Source organism: Seriola lalandi, unplaced genomic scaffold, assembly GCF_002814215.2.
Source record: "Seriola lalandi dorsalis isolate HSWRI2012SDOR001 ecotype SW California unplaced genomic scaffold, Sedor1 jcf7180002054556, whole genome shotgun sequence".
In the NCBI taxonomy this organism is placed as follows: domain Eukaryota; kingdom Metazoa; phylum Chordata; class Actinopteri; order Carangiformes; family Carangidae; genus Seriola; species Seriola lalandi.
Window position 1 is genome coordinate 644,572 of NW_019525109.1, and position 19,020 is coordinate 663,591.

Here is a 19,020-nt window from a genome sequence, read left to right on the forward strand (position 1 = left end):
GTCTCCATCACTGTGTCTATTGCTCTCTGCCTGTCTCAGTCCAACAGGATCCAAATCGATGACTGCACTTCAGCAGAGCACTTGAGTGAATGTATTAGCTGCCCTTCTTTCTAGTGTTACTCAAATGGTAAACAAATGTTGACCTGACGCCTCTGGTTTCCTTTTATCACAACACATCAGCCTTGTTATTGCTCCACTATCAGCTATTATTCTGAAGCACATGCTAATTGTCCTTTTATTTTTCATGACACAGCATTGTAGTGTAAAGTCTCTCAGTTTTAATCTTCTTTTCTATTTCGATTCAGGGTTAAATAAGCACAAGTCCAAACAATGTCACGGCTGCCTCCATTTTCTACCTTACAATTAGTTCTTAAGGGTAAATAAGGGTTCAGTCATTCGCAAAATTAATCAATTGGTAAACCAAGCAGCGAACAAACAACCAATCAATGTGGCCCAACCCTCTGATGGCAACTGCAATCTTCACTAACCATTCAAAATGACCTGGTAAATGTCAATAAACAAACAAACAGATAAATATATTCATTCATTCATCATTGGACACATCCAGAATATGAGAAATCCAGTTTGTAAAACGATGAAGGAACTAAAAAAACTGGGCTAAGAAAGCCTGCAAACCAGATTTCGCAGTTGCAAAGATATTATGACAAAACATTAGGTATATAATCTAATTATAATTGCATCACATGTTGCCTGTGTGTGTGTGTGTGTGTGTGTGTGTGTGTGTGTGTGTGTGCTTGTGTCTTTGGAGGAATGAGCTGAGTCATACAAACCTGTAAGTAGTCTCGCCCTGCTCTTTCCTTCAAGGGTTAGTGGGATAAAGAGGAGGAGACAAAGGGAGAGAAAATCAGTATTCCAGCAGATTAAAATAGCTTTGTACAGACGTTTCCATGAATGGATATGGGAAGCATCAAGCCAAAAGGAAGCGAAAAGAAAGAAACTTTCATTCAAGAGGGTTAATTATTTGCCAAGCACATGCAATCTATGGCCATGCACAGTAAGGCTAAGCGTTAGCTGAAAGAAAGACAGGCACGGAAATCAGAAAGGCGTGTGCGTGTGTGTGTGTGCGTGTGCGTGTGTGTGTGTGCGTGTGTGTGTGTGTGTGATGGCCCAAATTGGATGGATTTTGTTTTAACCTGACCCAAGCTTCAATCACTTTAACATTTAATGAGCTTGAAGCCAGTTAAAATCCGATTCATGTGGCATGTGTGTGTGTGTGTGTGTGTGTGTGTGTCAAATGCCAATGGATAATCAAAGGCACTTTATGATTTTTGTTTTTTACAGTGATATAGTATCAAAATAATAGTGAAATCTCCACTTTCGATTGTTAACGTTGAATTGGCCTCTGCCGGCACACTCTGTTTGTAAACCTCACCCTACTGGCATGTGACTGTTTTCCACAGCAAACATTTATAAAACTTACACAATTTTCCAAATGAATGACCATTTACAGGATTGTCAGTGAAATCAACAACACCTCTGCAACTTCTCGTGTGCCTTAGGGCAAGTCATTTAACCACCAACTGCTGATGTGGAATTGAGGAAGCTCTAAGGTGTGAATATCTGCCTGAATGTGAAATGGGTGTTAAAGACCATGCATGCTTAGGAAAACGTCCCTGATTAGGAGAAAAAGGTTAATAAAGGTTACAATGCTGCATAACATTGAGTTACAACATGAAAAAATGGAAGAGGAGCTGAAGCTACGCAGATGAAGTCGAGCAGACACCAGGTGAAGAGGAGAGACGAGGAGAAGGGCTGAGCAGCAGCAGCCATGTTTGTAAGTTTGTAAGTTGTTACCTACTTGGCGGGGCTGCAGGTATGCAACGCCTTCAAATGAGGCTTCCAGGTAGCAATGGAAACCGAGTTCTCATCAGCAGCATAACTACGCCAGACACACTACGTGCAGAGTCAACAGGATAAATGAAATAATGATAAATGAAACAATTAATGGGGTAAAGTGTGGGAGAAAAAAGGGGGTGAGGGAGGAACGTATAAGTTGAGTAGGAAGTGAGAGAAGGAAAGTGAGGAGGAAAAACAAAAAAAAAGAAGCAGATTAGTTTTTTGGGTAGTGTTGATGCATTGTGATTGGGGCTTGTTGGAGGGGAGTTGGGGCGGTGACGGTGGTGCTCGTGGAGGTGGTGGTGGTGGTGGTGGTGGGGATACATGCCTGAGGGGGGGGAGGGCGCTTTGGTAGTGGTGCCAGGTGGCCCTGAGGTAGGGACGAGAACCGTCGGTGGAGTACAGACGCCAAGCCGCCTGGGTGGGGGGAGGGAGCAGAGATGGACAGGACGCGCGCACACATTCAGATGTTCACAAACACACACACAAACACACATACATGGCACAGAAGGGCAATGGCACAAACATGGTGAGGAAAAAGGGACTGAGATTTATGAGAACATGTAACATAAATGAGGCGATGTAACCAGCTGGCAGCCATATTGGAGGTCCTCAAAATGACCATGAAGAGTGGATTGTGAATGGGAACTAATCAAGTGCATTGATTGGACATGAGAAACCACTGTCTTTCCCAGCATTAATCAAGCAGCGTTTGTGCCCAAACCCAACCGAACACTAAACCATAGTGGTGGGAGATCAGAAATGAATAATCATAATCGTAATTGTGAGCAAGCCTTCTTTGTAAAGTGACTATTAAAATGTACATCCATTTAAGGCAACATTTTAAATCCAGCCAAAACCAGTCAAATTTTCAATAACTATTTCTGAGTTAAAGGAGCTATTTGCAAGTTTTGCTATATAGCCAATGTTAGCATTAACAGCTGTTTACTTACCGGTCTTGCTGAAAGCTTCAGCCATTGTTGTGTGTAAGATCAGGACAGATTGGAGGCTACAGTGACTCAGTATCGGAAAGTGATGAGCAGGGCCAACCAGGCCGGGGCTAGCTGGTTAGCATGCTAACTTCAGCGAAAGAAAAGAAGTGATAGAAATAGAAGCGAAACAAAAGCATTGGTTTCCAATGAAGTTTGATGCTGAACTTACAAAGTTTCTTCTCGACTGGTAAGTAACAGCAGTTAATGCTAACGTTAGCTCCGTAGCAATAGCAAAACTTAAATAGCTCCTTTAAACAATGGCTGTGATGTATGGGTTAGATTTAGATGTGCACAGTTAGTCGTGTGTTAGTTTTGCACAATGGATTGATGATCCAGTTACGTAGCTAACAATATTTAAGTTTCTGTAAGATAAAACTCAAGTGTGTTTTGAGGCCTTGACCCAAGCTAAAGATGAGTAAATGGCTGGATATAGTAAAGAAAATGGACACACTGAGGGGGGGAGGGCGCTTTGGTAGTGGTGCCAGGTGGCTTATTGCATGTCTGTGTATACAGAGTTGTGTTTGCACATGTATGTTAGTGCAACTCAGCAGTAACGCTCATTTGGAAACAGATGTATCTGATTATTCAATTCTGCAGAAATGACTTACATCCACCACAATCATTTTAACTGGTTGTTTTCTTTACATCTTAAGCCATTATTTACTCGCAGCAAACTGAACCTCCGTGATGGTGCCAGGTGTGGTTACAAGATTTGTGACATGACTGGAAAGCCTTTACATAAACACTACACAGACAGGGTGGGAAATTAACACCAGCCACCTGCCAAATGCTGGTCAATTTTGGCTGCTCTCTGTTATACTACTCCAAAGTCTACTTTAAAGTCATGTGGAGATTCAATCTTGGTCTAAAATTACAGGTGGAAGACAAAATAGTTATTGCGGCAAGTGAAATTTAGATTTGACCAGCTGCTGAGGCTTGAAGACAGTGTTAATATCCTGCCCTGCACGCAGACAGAGACACACATTACACACAGTGGTTTACAGCAGGGAGAGCTGTGTGAGATGGGGGAGTGAAGTGACGGATAGAACAGTAATGTCATCCACATATTTAACACATCAAACTGCTTCCAAGTTTCCTTTTACCTGTTGAGGAAAATGTTATGAGCTTGGCAGACAACAGACAGTGACCAGGTGCTTGATACAAAGCCAATGAAACAGAAAGAAGATCAAAACATGCAGGATTAATTGCTCCCTTAGTGGGTTATTTAAGATCAATTGGGCTCCAACTGGTCTTTGTCTAGTGTAGGAAACTAATATGTATTGATAACAGGGAGGACAGACAAAACAAATTTAGATTTAATTAATTATTCACATAAATATGTATCATAATATCTCACCAATGTCATCGTGAGATCTGGGAATCCAGCAACACATGGTGAGACAAGTTTTTAAACAAATCTCCACTTTACCCGTATCCTCTAAACCTCTTATTTGGAAGTGAAACAAGAGTAAATGCACCCCTAAAGTCCTCTAAAATAAACCGCTGTACTACAATGCAAACATGTCCATTACTTAAATAAATATATTAGGTAAAGGTCAAGTGAAGAAGTAGCTGTAACGAAAAGATTTTCAGGCTTATTACTAAGAAGTTGCCGTCAGACACACGAAGCATTTGAGAAATTGTGGCGAGCAAACCCCACGTTTAACAACATGCACAGGGTGTTGAGACAAACAATGAAACTTATGGTTTCCATTAATGACACCCTGCAAAGGCTTTTCCACTGGTGTAGTTCCAATGACATATTTACATGATTAAATATCTTTTTCTTACAAGTTGACTTATTAGGAATCGCCTGATAGCTCCATTAAGTAACTGAGTGGATTATGATATATGTGACATATTCAGTCTGGAAACCTCTTCATTAGGACACAGATGCAATAATTTACCACAGACATTTTGGGTAATAATTTAGATTTTCAGGATTATTCCCACTTCCAAATATGTCGTTTTGAAAACTGGGTTAACTGTGAAGATTTGGACTTGAATTCTGAGTGATTGCTCCAAAAAGTCCTTGATAAAGCCGTGTCAAACAGCTGGTACACCAGATACTACAGCCCCATATTCTGACAATAAAGTTAGTCAGTATTATGTTTTCATATCTGATAGAAATGATGACCGAATCTATGCCAAATATTGGATTTTTCTTTAGGACATAATGTAGAGAAAAGTATATAGAACAGACACACACATTCTCAGATTCACAAATACATGCAAACATACAGAGGCACAGATAATCCACAGCAGATATTTATTATTTATTAGAAGGTATTGCAGCTGGTCTTGTCTATTACAATGAGTGACACTTTGGAGGAGCGTCTGCCCAGGGAATGATTGCCATGGAAACGGCTCATAAATCCCAGCAGAATGCGTTGCTGTTGGACCTGAGAGCCGACAGTGTGGCTTACACACTGTTAGCCATCATTAGCTACACGCCCTGACAGTGCAGATAGGCAACACACACACACACACACACACACACACACACACACACACACACACACACACACGCACACACACGGACACACTCCCATTAAGTGAACCCTTAATGAGACACCTTTACGCTGATAGGAGGAGAGATGGTAAAAACACACATGCACACACTTCAGCATACTAGTAACACACTCATCAAAAGGGTAAAGAGTGGACACACACACTCATGCTTTTATTCAGACACACATACATGAAAATGTGCACACAAAAAGAGAGAAAATGTTCTGTATTCACACTGGTCCTCAGCTGCTGCAAAAAACATCAGAAAGGTGAAGTGTGTATGTGTCTACCTGGATGAGGCTGGCAGCTGGGTTCCTCCTCTTTTCAAAGTGCTTCTGTCGATGCTGCTCCTGCACCTTCAGGGCAAAACCTGAACCAAGGATGCCCTTCATGCAAACACACACACACACACACATACTGACTTTTACACTTGCAGAAAATTCACCAAATATATAACATGGTCCCTGACTCCTGTTAGCATTAGCTTTACGAAGTTGTGAGGAAATAAAGGCCATCAGTCATGGTGTTATAGTGTGTGTATGTGTTTGACTCACAGCTGGCAGGGCGAAGAAAGAAATCCCCAGCAGAGCAAAACCGGCTGATAACAACCGTCCTGTCCACGTCTGAGGGGTCTTGTCACCATAGCCGATGGTTGTAAGGGTGATCTGAAGGGTCAGAGGTCGACACTCAGGTAACCAGGGCTTGTCTGTCCCTCCCTCACTCATCCACTACTCCCTATATAACAGACACTTGACCGTTTATTCTAAAGTGAACAGTAAATTGTGGTTTCGAATACTTCTTCATTTATTTGACGGTAAATATAGAGCACTGTGTAGTAAACAGGGAGCAGACACAGTGCAGGAGCATGTGGATGAAATCGCACAACTACTACTAATGCAGATGGAAACACGAGCATCAGGCTGACAATCTTCCTCAAACACACACATAAAGTCGGTGTATATTTGAGCAATAACTGTCCTTAGTCTCAACTCCTCAACTCAAATTTATACAAAGCTTCAGCGTCTCATTCACAAGCCAGTTGTTTTTCTTGCAGCTGTCCATTGACTTTTACTACATTTAACAAACTGAAGCTTTTGCTCCACAAATTTCTGGACTTCCATCATCAGAGGGAAAAAGATGCGAGGTAAAAAGAGAGTAGAGTGTCTAAGTCTCATGTTTAGACATTTAATCTAGCCACACCATTTTATCTAATTAGTTAGTTCACCTCGAGTGTTTTCCAAGTTTAAACTAGTCAAAGAAAAAACGGGACAGTTGTTCAATGGCACACAATTCAACAGATGTCTTAAAACTGTTGATATCCATTTTAAGTGTTGAGTAAAAACACTAAATAAAAGATGCACAAATGCAAAACACAAATATTGTCAGAATCTAACAAACTGTGTAGAATCCAGATTTATATGGATGCTGGATTGTATTTCTAAATCTCAGCTCCCACTGGTGATGGTTCCCTTTTCAAATTTTTGTGTCGACTCATACATGTTAAAGCTTTTTGAGGCTAAACTTTGATAAAAATGATATAATAGCTTTTAGTGTCCACCAGAGAAAGAAAGATGCTCCAAGGCCACTGAGCGTGGGAACACAGTGTGTCTGAGTGTCAATTCACAAGCCTAACAGACCAGTCTCTCCTGGCTGCAGGAGAAAATTGAATTTATTGATTGGGCCTTCCGTTGTTTGTGTGTTGTCTATTTCCACGTTTTCCAGGTGTAATGGGTTTTAGATATAGGAGGAAACAGTGCAGTACAGCTGGCCAAGTGTGACTTCAAAGGCCCATTTCTGTTGGGTTTTGTATTGCAGGTTGCATTAAGGTCACACAGAAACTGTAAATCGAAATATATCACTGTTGTCAGACAATTAAAGGGGCAGTTGTACTTTCTTTTCAGAGGGTAAAACTTCAAAACTATGTTGTTGTTTAAATCATAAAAACCTGAGATTTGTATTTAAGGAGCCACAAAAACAATGTGATCTTTCAGATTCATCCACAAAGAGCGTCATTCATATATACAATTACACAAAATCTAAAATCTCTGCCATCAACTCTCACTTTCAAAAGAGTCCAAAATCTCTACCATTGAATGGCTTTTAACTGTGTGTGTGTGCTTAGTATGTTCTATGCGTCGTGTAATGAGTGTGTGCTCACCGTGCCCCACCACAGAGCATCAGCATAGGTGGCAAACTCCTTGTTGAATTCTTTCTCCACCAGATACACCAGGAAGGAGGAGAAAATTAGCACCAGAAACCCAATATACCAGGCAGTCACCAGCTCCTACAGAACACACACACACACACACACACACACACATCAAACCATCATATATAAATATAAAGCTTTGTTCAGTACTTTCTGTTGCCTGCCTGGTTGGTCTTAAAATTCAATTTAAGACAGAGCACGTACATGAGAAACCTGAGTCTCACCTGTACCTGTGGCAATGGGAACTTAAAACTAGCAGCATTTCTAGTAAACGTACCATTTATGGTGCACATAAATACTCACCATAACATAATATTTTTCTGCTACTATTCCGGATATTTTGTGCACTTAGCGCTGTAATATATATTTAAACTTTATTATTATGTCTTTTATTTCCATGTATTTGAAACACTGGTTTACACTGTTGCTGTGTGTTTGTATGGATAAACAATAAGTCATGAAATCATGAAATTCGCTGTTGTAAACAGAGTCTTTGCTCCCGGGCAAACAGTCCACATGAAGTCTACCCTGACTGAACAGACAAAAACCACCAGCTGGATAATTTAGGTAAACAGAAAATCCAAGGGGAAAGACACCGCAGTACCACGGACAGGCATCTCTATGAGTTTCACTGTAGACACACCACCGCACTGGCTGATTTCCACTTTAAATATCTAGACCCCAAAATTAACATTCAAAGGTTCAGACACCGATCAGACCTCAAAAATGTCCTACCTTACTATGTGCATAAACCACAGACCCCAGCAGCTTCCAGGTGCCTCCCCTGCGGTCCATGCGCACCATGCGCAGGATCTGAAGGAAACGAAGGCTACGCAGCGCAGAGGTGGCAAAGATGTTGCCCTGGCTACCGGCTGAAACCACGGCAACGGAGGCGATGAGTACAATGATGTCTGGGGAGTAAAAGAGTGAAAATGAAAGGTCACAGGTTGCGCAACATTAGTAACGGGACCTGTGTTTGACTCACCTATTCTCTGCCCATCCATCACCTTTAAACCAACTATTGATTCACTACAAGCTGTTAGTTTCCGTTTCTATCTCTATTAGTCTTTCTCTGCCGTTCTGTCTGCAACCCTCAAATACCCCACGTTTTCTTCTCTTGTATTTCCCAGCAAGAAGGACAGAGCCACTGTCCTCTAAATGGATGCCTTTTTAATGCTGTTTTAATATCAGTTACTTCAACTGGACACTGAAGAGGAAATGTTTGAAAAAAGAATTTATCCATACTGGCCAATAACATCATTACCTGAAGATGAAGATACTAGAAACACTCTGAGATGTATTACAACCCTTGACTCAGACAGGATGATACCAGTCTACATAATTCAATCTGTAGTTTTCTTGATTGTCAATGTAAACAAAAAATCATATATACATGACTTTTGTCATCTGACTTTGAGACACCTTTGATTTTTGAATTTTTTTTTTTTATGTCTGACAATGTGACACACACACACACACACACACACAAAGACAAACACACACCTACCTATGACACAGAATGGTTTCCTGGCGAACCGGAGGCGTCCCTGCCAGCCTCGGTATCTGCAGCAGCAGCCAGCACTCCATATCCTGATGATGTACTCCAGACCAAACACTACAATCATCACAAACTCCTGCAAGACACACACACACACACACACACACGGAAAAAAAACCCCACATACTCTAAACCTTAAAATGACAGAAATGCACAGGCACAGACAATAAAGACAGTCGTAGCAAAGGGTCAAGGACTGAGTTCAGCTTGTTGCCCTTACTGCGGCTTCACCACTCAAAACTATCTACAAGTATCGTACTTGAAAACATCTTTTTGAGTGTGTTTTTAAGTCATATTTAGTCGAGCCCTGGCAGGAAAGGCACAGGAATAATTAACAACATTAATAATAACTGTATTCCATTAAGGCGTGCCAGTCCCCCCCCCCCCCTTATTACACATGCTGGCTCACCAGCTTGACTTACTGCGACACTTCAGTGGAACGGAGCCATCGTTACTGTTATTAGTTACACTTGTGCTTTTCCTGCTATGACAGTTTAAGTCTAGAGGCTTATTGCATAATATTATTTCCTAAATAGTACTATTAGTCTAACTATGAAGACACAGTATTTATATATTTAAGTTTTATCCTGTTTGTTTAATCCGTACAAAAAGAACTCCTGTGATCAAACTAACAAAACATCACAGCTTCATTAGTGAACTTGCTGGTAGGCTGAGTGCGTTTACCTGTGGACAGAGTCAGGGTAGCTGTTACACTGCGCTTTCAGTCTTGATGCTAAGCTAAACTAAGCTAACGGCGCGCTGGCTGTCACTTCATGTTTAATAGACAGATATGAAAGTGGTATCAATCTTCAAGAAGCACATGTACTTGAGCGAGACATGTCACTGTTTGTTCCACCAACACTTCCAGTTTATTTGTGCTGCATTGTTTTGTTTTTGTTTTTTTTTGCCTACCTGCTCTGACTGATGATCGTTTGTTTAATCACATCTGAGATGCCGCCTGTTAACTTAAATTGATTTATAACAGCGTGATTTTGATCTCATGCAGCAAGGAACCAATCATTACAGTTCATTATTGTGCTGCTGATGCATAATCAGCACTTCTAATGCAGACATGAGTATCACTCAGCAACACACACACACACACACACACACACACACACGTTCAATAGCCTACTATCTATTTAACCATGTGACACTTTCATAATTCATCAGTGCAGAATAATATGAACTCAGTAAGCTCTCCCTGGGAGGCCCATCTTGATTGAACACACTAACTTTCCTACTTACTTACTGTGAACGTGTGTGTATGTACGTGTGTGTGTGCGTGTATGTGTGTGTGTATATGTCCTACCAGAATGAGCAGACAGTGTGAGGAGAATTCCTGGTGAGCAGGGATGGTGGAAAACACAGAGAGGACCAAACATCCAAACACCAGGATAAACCTGTGGAGACAAAATGCAGGCACACACACACACACACACACACGCACGCACAAATCAGCTTTGCGTAATAAACAATATTTAATCACTAAATAACAGGTTTTGGCTCATTAGCTCTGGTCATGCACACATCACAGCGACACACACACACACACACACACACACACACACACACACACACAGAATATCAGAGAGTGACCCAGCATCTACAGAATGATGTGACTATTTCTCCTCTGCAGGGCGACATTAAGCAGGAATCAAACTGTTACAGGCATCATTAGGATCAGACCAAGCGTTGATAAAAGCTTCTACAAGCTTTATTATCTTACTGTTACCGTGGTGACTCGGCGCTGAAGGCTATGATGATTTTGTCCAAAGCAAATGAGAAGTTTTGCCTCCAACTTCAGGTTCGGTGTCTCTCTCTCTCTCTCTCTCAAGGAGCGCCAACCGTACAAACATCAAGTGACCACTACACCACCTGAGCTTCCACTGCCTGTGAGGAAGTTTGACTTAATAAGTGACATCTTTTCTGGCATCTGCTGCGGTGGCTGTCGTCATTCACGCAAACAAGTCTTAAAGGGTCTTCTTCTCAAATTAAGAAAAATATAATAATAATTCATCAGCAATAAATAAAAAGAAGCATTTTCAGGGTGTGATGCCTCTAGAAATGACAGTAATACTGAAACTCCTCTCATTATCGAAGCAGAGGTTTTGATGATTACAGTGATGCACTCAGAGAATAAATCTCCATAAAACATTATTTCTAATTACAAAATAAATTACACAGATTGCGTCAGTCTTCTAGTCTTGGGCAAGGCCAATCAGAGCCCTCCTTAATGCCTGACTGACCCAAAATACCCCTCCTCTGCTGCCCGCAAGGAAACCACTCAGTGCCTTGTAAGTCATATGGTAAGTTGGTTAATGAGCAAATACAAATTAAGATTCATAAGGCAGCTTCCAGGCAACATATGCACTTGCTAGAAGCCCCAGCCTGCTGTTCTTCAGAGTATCTCTGAACTGTTTTCTTTTTTAAAGCTGCCATCTGCCTTTCTGATATTTATGGTCTTTGCAGATCAGTGTTTGTTTGCTATGTACAGAATGTGTTCCAGCCTTGTTCCCCTCCTTCCCAGATCCTCCTCTGTCTGACTTTCTCTTTAATCTTTTATGCTCTTTGTTTTTTCCCCGTCTCCATCTTCCACGTCTCTGACTGCTTTAATTTACCTTTCTCTGTGCCTCGACTCCCTCACCATCACTTTGTCTTCTTCTCTCTCCTTGCTCTCCTGTATGATTGATGCCACCATTTATTTTCCATGGGATCCGTGAGGAATATGAGCAGGGAGGTGTATGTGCATGCGTGCACGAACAGTGTGGTGCACCTGCGGCTGAGCTACAGCAGAGGAGGACTGATAGTTCCCGACATTCAGCCCACATCTGCATCTGATCCCGGCTCCTTCACTAATAGCTCTTTACTGTCATACAGACAGACAGACAGCGTGGAGAGCAAATTGACAAACAGCATCCAGTTGTGGTAGCAAAGTCTGTCTGTGTGTGTGTGTGTGTGTGTGTGTGTGTGTGTGCAGCCACTGATCCTCTTGACAGTTAACTGGCGTAAAATTCCCCATTACGATAACTTTTCAATGTGCACAAAAGTGAGTAAGTGGATCTTGAGTTGAGATTGGTTTGTCCACAGCTGATTTTTTTTTTTTTTTTAAGATAAATATTGAATTTTTATTATATTTTATACATTTTTATTTACAGGTTTGTTTGTCTCCGCTCTGTTGTCCTCCCTCTCTCTCTAACCTTGTTTGTCTGCTTTCAGACTTAATTACCGCCGTTCCAATTTTGTTGATGAGACGTACACAGAAAAAAACAGAACAATGTACTTGCAGTTGAAGCCATGAGCCATAAAACTTATAGACTGGTTTCAAATCAGGCTCCAGTGTTTTTCATCTGCTCATACGCCGGTATACTCCAGCAGAACTACACGTAGCTTCAGACACCTCCCTCCTGTCTGAAAGTGTATGTTGTTATCCCCATCTTTAAGCAATGTAATGATTGCTGACTTGTGTCTGTGTGTAACTGTAGAGTGTGTGGTTACGACCTGGGTTTGCAGGTGTTTTACGGTGGCATTACAATAGCAAAAAAAACAGAAAAAAACACTGCATATCTGTGCAGGTAAATTTGATACAGTGTCATCTGAGTGGATAAATTACATGTTCCAAAGTGTCGTCCATGTAGTGCTGTCTTTAAAAACATAAGAGACAAGCTGGAATTATTTTTGTTGAAAAAAACAAGTTGACATTGGCATTTTGAGAAACTGAACAAAATAACACAACTTTGTAGGCGCCATCGGAAAGTCTGATTAAATAGTACAGGTCTTGACATTAAGAATTGGTTCATAAAAGTAAATTCCCGACTTTTCATTTCAGCCTACAAATAGCAGACAGTATCGTAAAATAAAAAGTTCAGTTAAATGTCACTCTACGAATGAAATCACTCAGGCTTTGTGAGTGTACGCACAGTTGTGAAATTAAACGTGAATAAATCACATATGCAAAAGGTTTTTCTTCATGGTCTAAGCTTCAATTCAACTAGAACCAGAATCCACCAACAAACACCAACCAACAATGTACGTTGAGTTTGAAAGAATTAAATAAAAGCTATTAAATGTATTTGCAGAACATGATGATGTTACAGTGAAGCTGACCTTTGACTCTCTTTTGATATAAAATGTCATCACTCAATCATTTTATCCTGTTTCCATTGTCATAACTACTGTATGAATTTTTGAGTTATGGCCAAAAATGTGTTTTGTGAGGTCACAAGTACCTTGACTTTTCAAATTGTAATCAGTTCACAGTCCAAGTGGACGTTTGTGCCAGATGTAAAGAAATTCCCTCCAGGTGTTTGTTGATATATATATATTGCATTCAGAAGGATGGGGAGGACATGAGGTCAGGGTTACATTGATCGTTGACTATCAAAATCGAATCAGTTCGTCTTTGAGTCCAAGTGAACATTTGTGCCAAACCTGAAGAAAATTCCCTCACGGTGTTCCTGAGATGAGAACGGACGGACGGACGGACGGACAACCCAGCAACATAAAGCCTCTGGCCACAGCTCCTTTGCTCTCGGCACAGAGGCATAAAAATCATCATGTTCCTGTTTGTGTGCTGTCTGTTCACACTGCAGAACCAGACCTTGGGGTAATAAATAAAAGACGGCAAAACAAACTGAACACTGTACGCCTGGATGGCAACAACAGAGCAGAGACCTTGATCACAGCCTCCGCAGACGTCAGCCCATCAGAAGAAATTGAATAGCTTCAGAAATTTTCATTCAAGCTACATCATGAACAAAATCTGATTGTACCATAGTAGCACTTCTCCCTCTCCTGAGTGAGCCATCTACAAAGTTCATCTGCCAGAGGGCATGAGACGGTCCTTGAACAATTCATGGACAGGAATTGGAAATGCAATGTCGGCCTTCAGATGGGAAAGTGTGACACCTGGGAGCCACTGCACGATCGTGATTAATGAGAAAGAAGTGAACATGTCGGTATATTTGTACTCATTATTAAATCATTGTTAGATGCTTTCAACATATTATCACTTCATGCACTCAAGCACACTGTGTTTTCCATCTGAGTTGCCATCTCATCCTGTTTATCAATTGATGGCGAAACTGTTGTAGACGTAGGCTACATGATAAATAAGAAGCTTCTATCGAATGATGGGAGCACCATGACACGCGATCAATAACGCTCTTTCATCGATCGGTCAATTAACCACTTGATCGGTCACTCACAGAGATGAATAATCGATATCAACAGGTGTGTGTTCGGTGTATGGATCTGAGGCAAAGCTGTCCGATGAATATATTTTTCAGATTGCTATTGGACAATTGAGAAAACCTTGACAGGATTACTGCTACTTTACTAAGAAGATACTGTTTGGTTTTGGCTTTTAAACTATAACTGGTAACGACAAGTCACAGGACATTATGAAGAGCGACGTACAGAGCAGAGATGAAAGCTAATTACCAAAAAGAAACCTTCTCTACTTACAGTATTGCTGATATCAGTGCATCAAGTACAGACAGGAAGTGATGAGCTCAGCTTAGTCTACTTCACTCCAAAGTTCAAAAAATCTATTACTCAAACAATTTGTCATTTATCTCTAGTCTTGTTGTTAACAGGAGGTAGATATGCTGCGTATCTGAGGGTCTAATAGACTGATGTTCATCAAGAAGTGGCTACACTCCGCCTAAGTTCCTCTGCAACTTCAAACTGTCATTTTTACAAACAACATAGAACCTGTTAGTTGGTACGATTCAGAGGTGCTGGTAGATGTGCTGAAGGTTCGAGGCTAGCTGCTTCCACCTGATCTGATATTTTATAGACGAAAGAAATAATCAGTCAATTGAGAAAATAATCAGCAGATTTCTTGATAACAAAAATTGTCTTAAATTGGCACCATAAGTCTTAAAGTCTGTCTCAGAACTTATAAGTTTTGGAAAATAATCAGCAGAAATGTGATGTATATGATATACAGTATGTGATCTATCAAGAGGCGGTGAGGATGTGGGTTCACTCCATTCAGAACATTTGCACTCCACTCTAAGTGCCAGCTAACTCCTTTAATTAAATGTTTCATCTAAGTGTTGCCCTTCACTGACGTCACGCTGTCAGACCAACATCTGGTGACGCCGCTGCTTGGCGTCCTCAATGAACACTGGACAAGTTGCAGGTGTGAAAGAAAGACTACCCGCTTTGGTGCATATGGCAGACACAAACTGCCTCTGACTTAATGCTGATGAATGACCTGAGGACATGCAGACAAAACCATATACAGCCAAAAACCTGCACTACTCCTGTACAAGGAGGAGAGGAGAAGAAGTGTGTGTGTGTGTGTGTGTGTGTGTGTGTGTGTGTGTGTGTGTATAATCAGGTCCCCGGAGATTTGCAGTCTGGACTCAAAAGGCCGTTTCATTATCAGCATCATGTCTTCAAATGCAAACAAGAGGCGACACGTACAATGAATAACAAACAGTCGTTTCATGGCAAACAAACTATCTGCGTCATCTGCTGTATCTGTTTTATCCACCAACTTTTTCATGACAGAAACGTGTGACAGTTCATCTAAACTGACGTCTTTGTCACATACTGTCACTGTGAAGTTACAAAATCCTACTATTAATGGTGTCCACACGTGTCAGCTGAATGTCTGGGTTTGCGATTAGGGTATATCATACTTAAAAGTGGGCGAGTTTAAAGGAACAGTTCAACATTTTGGGAATCACACTAATTCATTTTGTTGGAGATCAATGAAAAAAAAGGGTGGTAGTGGAGTGGAAGTGTGTAAATCTTGTGGTTTTATGTAGAGTTAGGTGCTGGGCTGGACATCACGAAGTCACTGGGAGTCTTAACACTATTTGTATTAAACAAGACTAGGTCAAAACCTATGGTCAAATCAGGTTTTATAACTGCGACGTCAATAGTTTTTTATCTTGTACTGTATGTACTCAAGAAGTTCTATGTGTGTCTTTATGGTTCAGTTCAATTTTTCATTCAAATTTTGCAGAAATTTGTGGAAAAGATCACTTGAATAAACAAATGCAACAACATAGTTATGTGTCTTTAAATACACACACACATATGCAGCCGTCCACACACCTGACTGTACACACAACTCCAGAGAAATGAATATTCGACTTTGCTTCTTCATGTGGATAATAAATCAGAAGACATATCTGCAACAGAATGTGTGAGTCGGTCTGTGCGTGTGCGTGTGTGTGTGTGTGACTGTAAATCTTCTCTTTTGTATCATGAAGGTCTTAAACTGTATTTGTCTGTCTATTGTGAAAACATGTAGCATGCACATGTAAGTATGAAATATGAAGTATGTTTATGATTAAAAAAAGGGAGGAACACTGTTTATATAAAATAAGCATCTGAGGATGGGAAGGAGAGAAAACGTGTGTGTGTGTGTGAGTGTGTGTGTGTGTGTGTGACGGATTGGGTACGTGAGAGGTCAGGTTTTTCCACACAATACGGTCTGGTATCATTATCTATTTCCTTCTTTCTTTCTGTGCCAACCATGCATACCCTTTCAATCAAGACGGAGGGAGGGAACGGAAACAGACAGCGCAAGATTGAAAGAGTAAAAGAGAAACTAAGAGATCCAGAGAGGCCAGTCCCTTTGGATAAGTGCATGAGTAAATGTCTCCTAATGTCAAGGTAACACAACGAGAAGAAACAACTGAAGATACAACAGAAGATCGGAGGGTAACGCACAAAGAAGAAGAACAGCGCGGGACTCCGCAGAAAATGCTGAATCTTGTGAATCCAAATGACTGAACGCTGTAAGAGTTCAGCAGGTTCTCCTGGATGAAAGCAGCCGCGATGGGAAGATAAAGATTGAGCTCAGCTATTAATAACATTTCTCCTTCTAGGAAAGGCCTGTTAGATCAGTTCATCAGAAATAAAACAAGAGAGATAAAGACAGAGAGAGAGAGCGTAAGACAGAGATGACAAGCTGAGATCGCAGACTGAGCACAGTCAGTCTCTTCTTCGCTTCAGTCTCAGTCACTCTCTCTCTCCCTCACGGACTCAGCTGTCATTGTTCTGATCACGTTTTTATTCTGATCAATATCTACTATTACATGGTGATGGTGTGCGTGCTACCTCTTCTGCCACATCTTAATTTTCAAACTCATATGATGCAAGAAGGAGGGCTGCATGAAAGCTCACACTGGTAGATAGAAGAGTGGGAAGAGAAGAGAGGGAGGGAGGAGAAAAAGGAAGGATGAGAGAGAAGGGACGGGAGAGAGGGAAGGAGTGAAAAGGAGGGATGAAGCCAGGACGACTCCTTGCCAACAGTCTATTAGTTAATCCTTGTGTTTATCCAGTCGAGTGCAGTATCTTACCTGATGATGGCAGCGATAAAACATACGGTTTTATTTCTAAGCAACTACTTGACCAAACAGAGCCGGGCCAAGGACACAGCACTGCACAGGCCAGTTTTTTCTTTGCACACTTCTCCATCAAAAGCAAAGTTGAAACTATCGTAATAGGCATTCTCGATTTCAACCTGGGAAAGTTCAGGGAGCTGGATCGGCTGAGGAAGCTTCAGAAAGGTGCATCTGTGCTAATGGGAACGCTTCAACCAAGGCTGACCTCGACCTGTCGATCTTAACGTGGCGATATGCAAGTTTTTACCTTGAGACCAGTGAACTGCTTGAGTTCCTCTCAGTGAGTTCGTCAATTTAAGACTCACATATTCAGGTGTAGCTCTGCAAATATAAGAAACGTCAACAGGAAAATTACATTACATATCAACACTCGGAAAAAAGGACAGTAGCTTATCCTGATGCATCAAAATGTGAGTTTACATAGAAAACAATAGGAGCAGCTGTTTTGACAAACGTTGTATGTTGTGTCCTGACGTTTAGGCAATTATAGGTAAAATATATATATATAAATACTATAAATAAAGATACTATGTATATTCAATATATGCCAATATATTGATTCTTGATTTCATAGATGTTGTTAGCATGAAACGCTGCGCAGCTAACACGCACGATGCAAAAATCTTTTTTATTACTATATAAAATCCACATTGTGGATGACCTGGGGGTGGTACAGGTTGGGGGAGGGGCTAAAGGAGTTTCATGGGTCACTGAAAGGATGGATGGGTGGATGGCTTTGAGAGGGAGGGAGGGGTGTGATACTGATGCTCTCGCTTGTTGTTTTCTGTATAGATTTTAATTTGGTTAAACCAAAATAGCAGCAGAATGAGAATGTATCACAAGGTGAAAAGCGTACTCAGCAGAGAGGGACTCAAACCCACAACATGAGGAGCTGAAGGCACATCTGAGTGTGACTGAGTATACCAGCTTCAGGAGAAGCAGCCGTCGGTTTTTTTTATCCCACATCTAGAAGCCATGTGAAGAGACACAGAGAGAGACAGATAGTAAAGTTTGGGAGAGGGGTACAGACAGAAAGAAAGAGCCGGACACCAGCCAACTTTCCATGATGTGGGACGCACCGAGGATGGGTGACGGAAAGCTTTTAGTTTGTGTGTGTGTGTGTGTGTGTGTGTGTGTGTTTGTACTCGCTAACTAGACACAGACTGACATACTGTTGAAGAAAGCCAACAGCTAACAGGGTTCATAAAAACACCATCTTACAGGCACGCACACACACACACCCACACACCATACATCAGATTCCTATCAGCACCCATCTCAGCGCTAATACCACTCCAAGACTCCTGTTCAGAGTGCTGTGCAGCAGATGTCAGAGAGACAGACAGGATGAGTGAGAGAGATGGTGAATGATAGCTTGCAACAGACAGAACTGCATTTTAAATTGTTTATTTTTCATTGAACGGTTATTGTCGACGAAACCGAGCAAAAACCATCAGATTCAAGAATCGCAAAAGGCGACAGTCATTGTACTGCAAGGACAAGGAGGAGGCGGCTCGGCTT

At 41.2% G+C, this 19,020-nt stretch overlaps 1 protein-coding gene across 3 annotated transcripts in view; it reads right to left on the reverse strand.

The window, feature by feature from the left end:
* The window catches only part of kcnq5a (potassium voltage-gated channel, KQT-like subfamily, member 5a), a 96,522-nt gene that overhangs the window by 20,185 nt on the left and 57,317 nt on the right, over positions 1-19,020 (reverse strand). For all 3 annotated transcript variants that reach the window (XM_023415740.2, XM_023415743.2, XM_087176471.1), the window contains exons 2-9: positions 10,440-10,530; positions 9,077-9,203; positions 8,305-8,480; positions 7,519-7,644; positions 5,915-6,025; positions 5,651-5,746; positions 1,820-1,914; positions 792-818 (exon numbers count right to left, since the gene is read on the reverse strand). In XM_023415740.2, coding sequence (XP_023271508.1) covers positions 792-818; positions 1,820-1,914; positions 5,651-5,746; positions 5,915-6,025; positions 7,519-7,644; positions 8,305-8,480; positions 9,077-9,203; positions 10,440-10,530 — 849 coding nt within the window. The remainder of the gene's footprint in view (positions 1-791; positions 819-1,819; positions 1,915-5,650; positions 5,747-5,914; positions 6,026-7,518; positions 7,645-8,304; positions 8,481-9,076; positions 9,204-10,439; positions 10,531-19,020) is intronic.